The sequence below is a fragment of the Poecilia formosa genome, unplaced genomic scaffold (genome assembly GCF_000485575.1).
Source record: "Poecilia formosa unplaced genomic scaffold, Poecilia_formosa-5.1.2 Scaffold59, whole genome shotgun sequence".
Lineage (NCBI taxonomy): Eukaryota > Metazoa > Chordata > Actinopteri > Cyprinodontiformes > Poeciliidae > Poecilia > Poecilia formosa.
This window is the reverse complement of record NW_006799998.1, coordinates 936941-952082: the sequence shown is the minus strand read 5'-3', so window position 1 is coordinate 952082 and position 15142 is coordinate 936941. Positions and strand designations below refer to the sequence as shown.

The 15142-nt window shown below is 35.8% G+C and overlaps 2 protein-coding genes across 2 annotated transcripts in view; both read right to left on the bottom strand.

Annotated features, from left to right (window-relative positions):
• Positions 1-4475, bottom strand: part of LOC103139310 (free fatty acid receptor 2-like) — a 5833-nt gene extending 1358 nt beyond the window's left edge. Inside the window, exon 1 of the mRNA XM_007553855.2 lies at positions 4447-4475. Within this exon, the coding sequence (XP_007553917.2) occupies positions 4447-4475 (29 nt within the window). The remainder of the gene's footprint in view (positions 1-4446) is intronic.
• Positions 4476-10618: 6143 nt separating this feature from the next.
• The window catches only part of LOC103139309 (B-cell receptor CD22), a 10763-nt gene continuing 6239 nt past the window's right edge, over positions 10619-15142 (bottom strand). Inside the window, exons 6-11 of the mRNA XM_016672332.1 lie at positions 15123-15129; positions 14772-15035; positions 13177-13485; positions 13011-13089; positions 12827-12902; positions 10619-12674 (exon numbers count right to left, since the gene is read on the bottom strand). Coding sequence (XP_016527818.1) covers positions 12333-12674; positions 12827-12902; positions 13011-13089; positions 13177-13485; positions 14772-15035; positions 15123-15129 — 1077 coding nt within the window. The 3' untranslated portion in view covers positions 10619-12332. The remainder of the gene's footprint in view (positions 12675-12826; positions 12903-13010; positions 13090-13176; positions 13486-14771; positions 15036-15122; positions 15130-15142) is intronic.

Below are 15142 nucleotides of genomic sequence, written 5' to 3'. Positions count from 1 at the left end.
GAGAACACATGGAACAAAGCTTGACAAGTCTTTTGGTACTGGCTTCAGCTAAGTAAAGCTTTGTTCTATGTGCTCTCAGCTTAAAGATGACTTGATATAAAATGATGCAACCAGCAAACACCTACAATCGTCACACTGAAACACGACAGAGCCTTATTCTCCCTGTGCTGAGCAATGAGATGACACCACCCTGTTAATATTAACTAACATGCAAAATTTAATTTCCTTTAAACTTTGTATATTAAAAAGGACTTGCTTTCTTTTTGAGTGAACTTTGAACTAAGCAAGAAATGTAGCTTTTCTGAGGCTGAATGCTGTGCCTCAACATTCAGCTCGTGAGAACCTCAGAGCCTTGGTGACTGTTTTAGAATATTTATATACCCAGAGTGGCAGCAGAATCTTCATTGGGGTTTTCACAGCTGAGTCCTTTTGAAATGCCTCATGCTTGCGTTTCCTTTTGGCCAAATATAATGATAGCAGTCTGTAAGCTAAACAAATACCACTTGATATTTTGAACAATGGCAGCACTCTAAATATCTACACACTTACATAGTTGTTTGTTTGCAAAAATAACTGTGCACAAGACAACACTGATACAAACAACTATGGCCGGTTTAAATATGTTTTGAAAGAAGAGGAGCTGCAATGAAACCTGTGTCACAACGGGTTTTCTGAACGCAGTCATCATCTATGTTGCCATATACAACCTGCAGAAATGAACAAATGACATAAATACTTTTAAGCATTCAGAGAAAATAAAGTTTTGAATAGTGTTCAAAGTGAGAATATGATCACTTTCCAGGGATTATCTTTTAATCTGCATGAAAACCAATAAGTTGTAAATCAATGATTTACCTGTCCATAAATAAGCTTTGAGTCTGGCTCTATCTCATGCTTTTTGTCACAAAATGTTTTTTTCTGTTGCTGCTGAAGTCCCATTGAAGTCCTCACGTCTTCCAAAAAGTCATTGTCATAAACACAAGACGAAGTGTTTTCCTCAAAGTTACTTTCAGGTGTCTGTTGGTTTGTGTCTGAGTCTTCTAATCTAATAAGAAACAAAAGAGGAAAGTTAACACAGAACCAGAAATCAGGGTTAGACTGATATGCTTTTTTTTTAAACAAGTTTTTCTTTCATGTGTTTCAGTTATTGTCTTAGGTTAAATTGTGGTTCGTTGTTTGATTTTGTAAAACATAAAAGTAGTTATCTCTACCTTAGTGGTATGTAGTACCGTTCTTCCAGTTGGACAATTGCGGGAGACGGCTGGGCCCTTCAGAATAAAACGAAAGTATAATTTTGATGTTGCAAATTAAATTAAAATTCTCATAGGAAAAAAAAAAAAAAAACAAAAAAACCCCATAAAAGGTTACAATCTAAGACCTGTCAATCAGTTGTAATGTAAAAATTTTCAAAGACAAGGAGTAAAGACAACCAACCTGCTCATGTTCAATTTTCGTTTAATACAAAATGTGAATCCCAGCATTAAAATACATCCCACAATCACCAGCCATAACCATGTAAGTGATGAAGCTGCAGAAAAGAAGACATAAGTTCAGATAGGACATAGACAAAAACAAAACAGTCATCACCAAGAAATTAACTTACATGTTTCTGACGTAATGTTTAAAATCAGCTGCTTGGTGTCATTGCCAAATTCATTCCAGGCTATGCACCTTACGCTGCCCTGGTTTAATATTGGCAAATTAATTTCCCCAGACACTACATTTGGCTTGGTTGTATAGTTGGTGGTGACTGATGAAAGATGAGAGTAATTTCCAGCAACATCCCAGGATATGGAAGCAAAAGGGAAGGCCTCCACGTGGCAAAAGCACCTTATAAGATCTTCCATTAGGCTGCATGAGGACTCGGGAAGTATGGCTGGAGCATCTAGAAAGACGGAGTAAATCACTGGCATTTAATATAAACTGAAATCTCTTGACTTATATGTTTTAAAATGGTAGCAACAAAGCCATTGTTTTGGAGAGATCACTACGAAGGAGTGATTTCACTATTATAGAAAATTTGTGGATAGAGCTGAAAATGTTTCCTATGAACAAAGGCAGCCAGAGAAATGGGTCAAAATTCCAACAAACTATCATGTGGAAAAAGGGATACGTTATACTAAGGAAATTTATATCTATCCATGTCTAAATTTGAGCAAAGTAAAAAAAAAAGGTTGAGCATTATCTATCATTGATTATTCTGACATTTAGGAAAGACATCATAAGACCATCATCGTGTATTAGATAAAAAACCTGTTAAGAATGATTATATCTGGTCCATACTACAATGTCAGATTTTGCTGTAAAAATCTGTGATGCTTTTATCCAGTAATAATTACATAAAAAAACAAAACAAACAAAAAAAAACATATATATATATATATGTATATATTTGTTTTCGTACACTGAACAAGGAGATCCATCCAGTCTGATTGTCCCACTCCAACGTCATTGTAAGCCATGCAGGACAGAGAAGTATTTCTAGTAATGTTGTGAAAGGACATTATTCTCTGAGTTGAATTTATTTCGCTGTTAATGCCCATCTGCCTTATGATCCATGAGTATGTGTGGGGTAGAGGGTAACTATTAGCAGCGCAATTTGCAGTAATACTGCCTCCTTCTATTATCATGGCTTTTTTCAGTTCTATCTTCACATTGGCAGGTTGACCTGTAGATACAAAAGATAAACACAAATCTTTAATGATAAAATTCATAGGTAAGGGGTGCTGTGGTGGTGCAGGGGCAAAGCACGACCCATGTATTGAGGCCCTAGTCCTCATGCTTTTGGTCACAGGTTCAATTCCCAGCCTGGCAACATTTGTCTCATGTCTTCCCCCTCTCTCATAACCCTCTTTCCTGTCAAACTACTTTCAAATAAAGGCCACTAGAGCCAACAAAACCTTTTAAAAAAATCATTTGAACTTACAATTTAACTTTCACTTACCAAAAACATTGAGGGTTGCTTGAGGACTAGTTGTGGTCAAGGTTCTGAACTGAGCAGAACATCCAATTTGGGTTTTATGCATGTTTAGAGTAGCTGTTCCCCGCAGTGTTTCTCTGTAGAGCCATAGGTTCCCTCTTTTTGAACTGAATGTCACTGAAGTGAAGTTCTGTAGAAAATGGCTTCTGTGCCACTGAATTGAAGGAGGGGAGTACGGGCAGGAGTGCTCTATGCTGCAGTCGACCTCGAAAATACTTCCTTCCAGGATTACACTCTGGACCGATATCATGGGGTTTCTTCTCTCTAAAAACCAAAATGGGAGAATAAATCAAATTGGAAAATACATTGTATATTTTTTAAGATTAATGTTGAGGTAAATTTGTTTGAAGGGTGACAAGTATTTTAATCTTTTGGGTACAGTTAGAGTAAACTACAGATTGATCATTCACTGCTAAAGAGAAAAACATCATTTTAAAATTTCAAACAATTAAAAAGATTTAATATTAAATACAATCAGAGAAAGAACAAAAAACTTTCCTGAGCAGTTTTTAATGGGAATCCTTGATGTGAAAATATCATTGCCCTCTTTTTTTTAATAAACTGTGGAGTGTGGTTTATCACATCTTTTTGGTTCAGTTTTACCAGTCAACAAAATACCAGAGTATTGACTAGTCTGTCAATTCAAGTTACTTTGTAAATAGAACTTGTTTCACAACATGAGGCAGGTCAAAAAAAACAACAACAATGCATTATGCCCTGAACTACAGGAATTCAACAACAAATTATAAGCAAAGTTCTAGGAGAATAAAGCCATTTCTTAGGATTCAGAACTTCAGCGAACCACTCAGAGAAGCGTTGAAAAGCATTATCCACAAAGGGAGAAAACATGGAAAGGTGGTGAACCTTCCTATTTGTGGTTGCCTTAAGCACCAAACACAATACTATCTTTTCAAAGTACTTTTTGCCACATAACTATGTCAAAACAAGCCCTACAGATAGTCTTAAATTCAAGGAAAAGAATAGCATGAAGCACAAGCACTTACTCATGCACTGACTGTAGCAGAAATGTTAAACAGATCAACAGCCAGACCACACAGGATGGCCTCACTTGTCAGTGGTTATAAGTAAGTGAGTGTGTCTAATCACTTCTATCTTTAAAGGAAACTATCTTATGTTCAAAGTCATTTTTCTCAATTTTGGAAACAGAACTGTGAGCTACAAATCAGACAACTTTGTCAAAGGTCATAAGACAAAAAATGATGGCATATTCACATTAAGATGTACTCTGGTACAGACAGCAATGAGGTATTTTGTATATTTATGCATGTGCTTATCAGAGCAAACAAGAACGTAAAAATGTGTATTAAAATCAGTATTTCTGGAATTGCATGCTGCATGGGGTAACATCTTCAATTTGTTTTGCAACTCTTAAACTCGGACAGTTCTTAACGTGGAATGTCACCTCAGACTCGAAAAACAAAATATGGATTTCAAAATATATACATACCAACAAAAATAATAACTGTTTGATCATGAAATTTCTGGGTTGCTTTAGAGTCGGGGTTGATCCACACATAAACTCTCAGGTTGTTGTCAGCCATCGTCACATCTTGGATCTTCAAGGTGCAGTTTCCCTCTGCAGCTTTACCTATCACAGAGGTCCTTCCTCTGAACGGGGCTTCCACTTGATTAAATTGTTGATCGTATACCACAGGGTAATTAATATTGTGGTACTTGTACCAAATGACACGTCCATGACGCTGCGTATGGCACGGCACCACAGCACAGCTTCCTTCGACTGCAGTGACTGTCATCGGCACATGGATGGTCCAACATCTGACCTCGTGGAGAACTGGCATGGAAGATGGATCCAATTTAGATTTTTGTGTTTTGATGTATGTGTTGTTTGTGAAGTAGAATTTTTTCTTTTTTTTTAGCAAAGCTGGAAGTTTCAGTTTCAGTTTCAATAACTGCAAATTGGTTACAAGTTCTGTCAGTATAATGCAAATGAATCCAATACTTGCAAAAGAATCAATATGTCAAACATAAAATGGTTCTTCAGTACAAGATATAGGTTACGGTACCACCACTGATGATGCAGAGCAGTCTAAGCAGACAAGCAGGTCCCATGAAGACAGTGGTCACTTTTAAATCCTCAAGATCCTAAAAACACGATAAACGTAGAAATATTTCAGCAGATCATGTTGACTGGGTTCATAATCATTTTTGCCTAGACATCATCTTCTCATCCCACTGGAAATTCGTTAATGATAAAGTTCTTCAACAGATGTTAAATATTGGTTTAGAGGAGATGGTTTGTCATGTCAGACAATCTCATTTGTAGGATAAAACTGCAGGCTTTATACTACATACATGTACTAGAGCACTTACCTTGTCAGATGAGCTGCTGTGTGAATATGTGATGAACCACTGGTGTGTTGCTGCTTTTAAGTCCACCGGTTTTGACCACAGCCTAATCGCAAGCACTTTCCCTCACTTGTAGTCTTAAATAAGAAACCAATGACTGCGTCTAAAGACGTTAACCAGAAGAACAAGACCACTTGACAATAAGCTTTCTTGGTTTACTGTTTGCAAAGCATTAGACAAACTACTTCAAAAACCTGTCTTGACCCATAAATAAAATGCAAAGTTTCCAGACGATGCATGTTTGAATCATGCCATATTTTACAAGCAAAAGGCATACATGTTGCTTCAAAGAGGCTTTTTACCATTTACAATGAAGTTCACCAAAAAGACAGGCTATATTGGGTGCTGCAAATTAATATTTCTCTTTCATATGTACTTTTGTGATCTTTTGAGTTTGTGAAACAGGAGAACAACCTTTTCTTCCAGCTATATTAATATTAAGATCAACTGCTTTTTCTGAGGGCCTAGTACATTTTTTAAATATGTTTTTGAATGGGCATTTTCTAATAATTATAAATTAAATTGCACATCTATACCTGTATTATGTTTACTATTTATTTTTTTTCTAAACAAAATAACAAACTGCATTTTTTTTTTAGCTGGAATTTGCTGTATTCTCTGAAAGCAGCAAGTTTTCATCCTATCAGAATTCATTCTGATCTGTTGCTAGGCAGATAAACCACTGTGATAGTTTGATGATTGGAAGTCTGAGTCTGGATCAAGCCTTTCCAGTTATTCTGAGAGGTTGGTTTTGTCTGTTTTCTTGTTGGTATTCATAAGTCAAAGTATTTAATACAACATTTACAGAGTTCTCATCTTTTAAAGTCAGTTTTCTCTTAACTACATATAAAAGGTGATACACAGAGGATTTTGGTCTTGATCACATGTTTGACAACTGATGAACTGCCAAACTAAAGCTGGCTCCTGAAAAACTAACAAACCCACAATTGTAAGAAACTAATCCAACTTGTAAAGTCATTTTTATGTTCTACAGCAGTCCAAAAAATGGGATGTAAGAATGTATGAGAATTTTAGATTCCTCCACCATGAATTCATAAAAGATAAGATAAAACGACATTCAGGGTTAACAAAGAAATCATTGAAGAAGGAAGAAAATAAATAAATCAAAATCTGACCTGCTGATAAAAGTCTCTCTAAAAATGTTTACATAAGTTTGGGAAATATCCAGGGCACCAATACAAGGAAACAAAATACCAGTAGCACACAAATCTGTGCCCCGGAAGTCTACATAAATAATTATGATTGGCTTTTCATTTTTAGCAAAGAAAAAAAAAAAGAACTTAAAGGTTCAGCACTCAGACAGAAAATGCAGAAAATACCAGTAAATGGACTCATATAGCGAGTAAATAAGAATGAACACTTGCAACTCAATATGACATGAAGGATATTGATATTTTTATTAAACCAAACAAAATGACCAACCCAGCACGGTTTTTTATAGAAAGCAAACATATGAAATCAACACAGCACTTAACTGAATGACTAAAACATACACCGCAAAGCACTGAGATACAGCATCCTTCACAACTCCTGGCACCCCTTATGGGGATGTGGACAAAAGGATTAACATAAATATTTGCTCTTGAAATTTGGTAATCTGAAAAGGCAATTCTTTCATGCAGCTCGGAATATTATTTTACCCTTCTTAATTAGGTTCCTCATGATATGCAGAGGCAAAATACACTTGGATCCTTTTCTTGCTTTTTACACAGAGTTCCAGGTCTTTTAAACATTTAAATTATTACTCTGCCTGAGGATCTAGGCACAGACTTTTTTACAATCGACATATAACTGAAAGATGTGTTCTCTTTGTCATTTCCAGTGTCTAAGAAAAACGGCACACAGCGCGACATTATGTACATAGTCAGGGAACCAGGATTTCTACCTAAGATTTTATAGATATGCTGATAAACCTTCAAAAAGCACATTTTGATTTGGAAAAGACTCATTAACATTAGTTTGAAAAGAAATGTCATGTCATGGGTTAATTTTGCATGTGATTTTTTTTCTCTACTTAGTAAGCTAGATTAAATTTTCTCCAAATGAAAAGTTGTATTTTTTAAAAGTTTTGTTGGTGTTTATTTTATGTCTGTCACATGAAAGTCAGGATTAAAAAGTATGTTACTGAATATTCATAAGGAAACAGTAAGACTTTAATTAATCAATGAAAACTATTAAGACTTTGTTCTCTTGAGCAGAACATTTCTAGTCTTCTGCATACAAACTTCCCATTTCCAGAGCACAACTCAGAAAATACATGACCCCCTTCTCAAACTTCTCCTTGGAGCCACAAGAGGGATTCATGTTCACAACATCGTCTTTCTCCTTTGTTTTGTTCTTTTTTTGACCTATTCACACTGGCATAAATCACATTTTCACATTTACTTCCTGTGACTTTACTGGATTCATCTTGATTCTCAGTGGTCACAGGACTGGTGCATATTTCATCTGCTCCAGGTAAAGGTTGGGGCAGGGCTCCTTGACCAACGAAATTCCTCAGAGTTAGCATAAATGGCATCCTCATTTGGATTTTGTTCCTAAAATTTGAAGGGAAACATTAACACTAGATGTGTTAAAAATAAAAAAAATAAGAGAACATTTTGAACACAGTAAGAGTCAGCCTACCTCGTTTTTCTGTTGACTTACAGCAACTGCATCCGTATCAACTGTGATCCTTTTATGTTTAAGATGAGTACTCTGAAACCTGAAAAATATGCAAGACATCTGTTGTTCTTTTGTTTCATTAGTCAAGAAGGCAACTGAAAGAGCAGAACTAAGTATTTACAGAGATAAAAGAGCGTCATTCTTTTCTGCTACATAGATAAATTACTGAATCAAAAAATTCTGACTGAAAAATAAACATTTTTCAAATTATACTCTGAGGAGCTTCACCTACCCGACAATAAACAGGAGGACGCATACTAGGAATAGAAAAGCACCAACTGTGGCAATGAAGACAGGCATTCGGATTAGATTTTCTCTGGAGCTCTCAATGCAGCCGACACCAAACTGTTTACTGGTTGATCCAAAAGAGTTGGAGCTGAAGCAAAGCAGGGTGGACAGATCTCTGTCCTGGGGTTCATTCAGAGTGATGATGCTCCTCAGATGTGAGCCATTAAGAGGCTCATTTGTAACCACAACCTGGCTAGATTGATCAACAGGTTGCCCGTTCAAGTACCAATGTGTTGTTGGTAACGGGTTTCCCACCGTTTCACAGGAGCAGTTGAGCTGATTTGAAGTTTTTATGCAGTTAGATGAGTGAAGGATCTGTGAAATGTCTAGAATTAAAAAAAATGTTTATTTGATCATTTGCACAATAAAATTAGCAATATATATATATTTTTAAAAGAAGTAATCTAATTTCAGAACAACTCCCATCTAAACAAGGTTAAAACTTAGTGAATGTAAAAGAGGAAATAGGTCTTCAGATATATACATAGTTCAAGAACATTATTAAGTGCTAGAAAAGAATGGTCTCTGTTCTCAAGTTCTCTTGAAGTGTTATAAGAGAACAAATAAACTTACATAAGACATCCGACATTAAACTTGTGGTAAAAGAGCCATCTGGACTTCCATCTTGTTTCTTGTAGGCAGCAGTACAGGAAATCTTCTGCCCATGATGGTGTTGAGAAGCAGTGAAGTTCAGAACAGAGGTCTTAAACTTTGTTTTGTCTTGATTCTCCTGAATTGTTTCATGAATGTCCCCCATTGTGGGAGTCCATGTCAGAGTTGGAGTGTGAGGGAGACATGGAGCCGGAGCAGAGCAGGTCAGACTCACTGACTCTCCCTCCTTTACCGTCAGTGTGGACGGAGTCAGAGTTGGAGAGGGAAAATCATCTGGAAGTAAAGTTCAGAGTAGATGTTTATTAAATGTTCAATCATTTTTCAGCATTGTCTTCTGATAGGTAAAGTGAGTTGCTTTAGCACAATTTATTGATTAAAATTCTGTGTGTGGATATGTAAGCCTACCTGTGACTTTGAATATCACTTTCTTATTTGTAAACGTGTATTTCAGATCATTCTTACACTCCAGTCTGAAATTATAAGCCTTGTTGTGATGAGGCTGCATATCATTGAAAGTTGTGGTGCAATTTTTCCTTGTTAGGATTCCCGTTACTGGATTTGTCTCAGTCAGTTGTGGGGTCAAACTTGGATTGAAAACCCATCTAGCTTCACATGTATCATTTAAGTTACCGTTATATTCACTCCTTATGTCAAAGGAGCAGGGAACGGTCACACAGGATCCTTTCTTAACTTGCACAGTCTGAGGCAAATTAACCTCAAACTTGTTACAATCATTGGCTGCGAAATAAAACAGAAATTAGAGGAAGACAGCGCATCAGGTTAGTGAACACTTTCCATATTAAGAAAATAACAATAAATAATTCATATTCGCTGAGGATCCTGTACTGACATGACACTTTTCTGATCATTTATTATTTAAATACTGCCACACATACAGGTCCTGATTGTCATTGTTTTAATGTTTACTGGCAAGCAATTTGTTGACTAAATGAGGATGTGGCAAGTGTAAATGTTGTAAAAGTATAATTTATGTTTGAATTGAATTTGCAAATTCATGCATTTTCTTGTTTTAGTTTATATGGCCAATGAAGTTGTAAATGACATGTTAAAATCGTAACATCAGAAAGATTAGTTGAGGGTATGCTGCAGCTTTATTTGTCAGATTAATTATGAATAAAAAACACATTTTAAATAGTCAGCTTTTTAAAAATAACTTTGTCAATTCCCTTCCACATGGACATTGCAGCCCTCAAATGAAAATGTTCTTTCACTCCATAAAAAATCTTTATGCTTTTAATCTGCCTTTCTTTTGGGATTGTTTTACAGGCAATGAAACCTGGAAACTTTCAAACATGAATGTTTACAGTTAAAAATATTTCATTACATCTCAATTATATCAGTATAAACTCACCTTGCAGTACAGAGGTAATGAGAAGTAAAATCAGAGTTCCAGGCATCTTTTTTGCTGTGAATGTTGAGCAAACTAGAAACCGTCAATAGACAAGTAATCAATATTTTTTTTTTTTTTTTTAATAATGAAAGGTTCATTTTATTGTGGTGACATTCACCAGATGAAGAGATGTGTTAGTTCACAATGTATGTTTTTGTAAAGTTGTTGATTACTTTAACAAACATGAGATATTATCATGTATCATCTTGATGTTGTAATTTGGTGGGATAATCAGCAGTGATGGAGAAAAGAGCCTCAGTTTAGAAGAAATCACAATTTTACTGAGAATCAAAGTAATCTGCAGGAAGTTGATCATATGACATAACCTAATCATAATGTCATCTAACATAGAATAAAACAAACAAAAAGAACTAGTGAAATGTACGATCTCTTTTGTCTTTTATTCAGTATGTTGGCAAAAATGTAGTTAGCATAAGTCAACAAACACAAGATCTACAAACATTTCATTAAACATTTAGCTGCATTTTTTCTTTACATTTACAAAGGTAACCTTTTTTTTAGCAGGTTTGTACTTCATAATCTCCAAAACAAGCTCAAAGTTCAACATTATAAGTGAACACGACTCACCTCATAACAAAGCTCTCACAGCTCCTTTCCCTTTACCTCCTTAAATTTTAACACTTGATTAAATATCTGTGCACTAACAGTCCCAGGATTCAAATGCTCAGTAGAGAAGCCATCTTAGTGAGCTTACCATATTTTTCAGAAAATGTCTTAACAAGGGAGGAACTAATTTAAAAACTGTCAAGTACAAAAAAAACATGTAAATGCAAACAGTTGTGAACAGCCCTATTCTTATTTTCTCTCTGCGATCTCGACTTAACCATCAGTTATTTGCTGACAACATGCTGACTAAGCATGACAGCATTTTGTAAGTGTTACAATGATGAACCCCATAATACCCTAATTATCAGAGGTATTTATTATGTAATGTCATATTTAGAAAATATAAATTTATTAGAACACTGCCATTGGAACTTATATTTCCAGTTACTGGAGCAGGCAAAGGACTGAAATTTGAATGTATCTTGGTGGCTCCATTTTCAGTGTAGAGTTATCACTTTTTAGGGGGTGGAAGGTAAAAGCTTTGTGGACTTTAAACCTTAAATTCTGGAAAGAGAATTTAAGGTTTTTACTTTATAGTCAACTTATGACACATTGAGGGTTTCTCTCAAAACTGTTCAGTTAAAGTGTGATGAAGATGACACGACTAAATTCTCCTACGCTTCAGTCTCTGCATGGTAGTTGCTGATGTGTAGGTTTAGATTCATACACGTATTCTTCTGTTTGTTTTAGACAGCCTAGAGCTGAGAGCGACAGAACATGTTCTTTTGAGTGTCAGTCCATCACATAACCAACACAGACTAACAACAAAACAGACTTACATGAGCTGTCTTTAGAAATCACTTAACATGGATGTTTTCAGACTGAAGAGAGAAGGTGAGAACAGAGAAGAAGACTCTGCAAGCAGTGGACATGCAAACCTCATGCATGAACATCCCAGCTCAGGTATGTTGATGTCAAGTTGTAAATTACTGTGATAATATTAGCCTCCAAAAAACTCACACAGGGCTTCACATGCTTTTCAATGTCCAAGTGAAACAAACAACTGGAACGTCTCCAACATGACAGAGCTCATACCAAGCTCACATAAAGCATACTCCATGTTAACTTTACCTGCTTTCTGTATGATGTGCCATTACATTTTTATGTTTTTGTTTTTGTTGCGTACTTAGGAAACATTTTAACAGAGAGTTTTATGATCTATGCACTATAAGTATGCACACTTTAAGTCTAGATTTGTATGCTTGGGGTACTAATAGATGAATGAAATGAATAAGTGTAAGCCACTAGGATTTTGTTCTTTTTAAACCCTCCTTGATTTTCACTGTTAAACTTTTATTTCTCTTGAGTCTAATTTCACTATTATGTTGAGAGAATGATAATTTACTGAGACTCTGGGGTTTTGGTCTGAAATTTAACCTGAGCATATACAACCTCTGATTCCTTTCTTATGTTTTTAATCTTATCTTCAGCACGCATACTTTCTATTTCCTCTTTTTTGCTCACAGAATGTTCTCCCCCATTCTCACACTTTTTCTCATTCAAACAGGAGCCATCGGACAGTTCAAGGTTCACGTAAATATCTTCCTCCTTCACTTTGGTATTTTCTCTCCATTTTAAACGAGCATACACCACATCTTCACTTTTGTCTGCTGAGCTTTTACTCATTTTTTCTGGATTGTTGCAGCTTAAATCAGTTCCAGTTGAAGGTTGGCTGTTGTCGGCCTGAAAAAAAGATCCACACAATATGAACAACTTTTTTATATTGTTTTTGGTTATTTGAATTGGAAGAGAAGCCTTGAAAACGATAAAACGATAAAACATAAATAAATAAAAAAAAAAACAAAATAATTTGTAACAAAGCAATGTCAATTTACCTTGGTTTGCTCATTGGCTTCATGTTGACCTGAAGTAGCTGCGACACTTTTAGGTTTATAGTGAGTCTTCTGAAACCTACAAAATATGCAGAACATCTGACATAAATCTTGTCTTTTATTGGTGAACAGAAGAAGGCTGTGGAGACAGCAAAACAAACTTATAAAAAAATACTGCATATCCTACCAGACAACAACCAGCAAGGCGCATATTATAAGTAAAAAAGTCACAGTACTGCCAATCAAGACAGGTGTCAGGATTTGACCTACAATACAAGTGGAAGATAAAAATTATGAAAATTACTCTGCTCCAGCATGAATTTCATTTGCAAATTTAAAGAGACAAGACATACTTTCATTTTCTTTTGAGTTGTCAAGGCATCTGACACAAAACCCTTTACTGGCCGACCCCAAAGAGTTGGAGCTGAAGCACTGCAAGGTGGACAGATCTCTGTCCTGTGGTTCAACAATAGTGATGATGCTCCTCAGATACGAGTTATTTAGAGAGTCATGTGTAATCACCATCTGGCTAGGCTGAGTAATTGGTTTCCCGTGCAAGTTCCAGTGAGTTGTTGGAGACGGGTTTCCTGCTGTGTCACAGAAACAGCTGACCTGATTTGAAGTTTTCATGCATTTAGATGAAAATAAGATCCGTGCAGGAACTGAAAGGAAGAAAGAAAAGCATGAAGATGCTGCATATAAAAATAAATGCAATAACGCAAAGATCCAGTATCAAAAATAATTGTAAAAACTGAAACAAAACATGAAAATGTATTTTAAAATCTTGTTTGGCAAATATGTAAAATATCTCGATCAAGCTCTCTTAAAGTTAATAACATTGACAATTGGCCATCAAGCCGATGAAAGTCAATTTACTGCCTGTAAAAACAAAACTATGATTTTGTCACAATTCTTAAGGAGCAAAATTTCATTTGTCTTTTTCTTGTTTTATTTTTTTATTTTTTATTTTTTTTGTTTTACATATCCTACCTGCATTCAGGGCAAACCAGATACCAGAGCTAGGTGTCTGCATATGCTAGAACATTGTTTTATGTACAAAAGGAAATATGGGTACAGTACCCTGATTGCGTGAAATGTGGCTTTGTCCCTGGCACCAAATTTGACAGATCGCATAAAGAAATATGAACCTGTGTTGGTATGATCTTCGGATTATACCTGTGTATGTCTGTGTGTGCGTTAAATATCTGGGTTAATTTATCACCTGGAAATACATGTTAACTGAAATTGCTGTGCAATGGTTTTTAGAAATTAAGATCTAGATCTTGTACACATAATTCAACTGAAGCATAATTGGTTATAGAATTATATTCTGAAAAAGAAGAAGTCAGTCCTGAGAATGTGCATTAACTAGTTACATTTGCTCCACTCCATCTATTTGAATAACCTTTTCAAAAGAGGAACTTCTAAGAGTAGTGTTAGTGCAACATAATTACTTCTGCTTGAGTAATATAATTTTCAACTAACACTTCTCTTTACCTGGTGCAATTTGACTGTTCTAGCCACGTCTAGTTGCTTCAATGAGGAACAATAATGTTCTGACCAAAAATGCACCAGGCACAATCACATAACACACAGTCTATGTCAACCAGAGACTTCCTGTTTCTACCTAAGGCTCACTGCACTAATGTGACCATCTCAGCTCCAGATGGTGGACCATCACTGCTGAATCCAACCTGCTAAACCACAGGTTTCCCTAGTCTTTGTGAGATTCCCCTCTGATGGTGGCCTGCCTTTTCATCAAAATCATGAAAATGGATCTTAGTCTGAACCTTCACCTCTTGCCAATAGTGATATTCATCAGGAGGTGGAGCACCAAAGAAAACAGCTTCCAGAATTTAAACTTCTTTACAATGAAAGGAAAATGATCAGATGAAAGCAGTGAGAACAAAATATCAAACAGAAACATGTTCTCTAACGTCATACATACACAGAACATCAATGTGACTGAGGTTGGAACGTTCTTCTCCCACATCATTTTGAGCCTTGCAGAAAAAAATATCTCTGTCTGTAGATACTGTAGTGTTTAAAGTATTTCCAGTCCCGGTGACAATTTCCTGGGCTGCTTTGACTTCATACCAGGTGTAGTTCTGCTCTGCTGGGTTGGCATCACTGCTGCATGTCAGAGACACATTGCTGTTCTCTAGAACCGAACCAGATGGACTGACTGAAACTGTGACATTTTTAGGGGAATCTAGAAATAAGAGACATGATACATTGGATACATTGTTAATATCACCACAAATCAAATATCTTTGCAAAGTTATAACAGTTGAAGGACATTGCCTCTATATTTTCCAA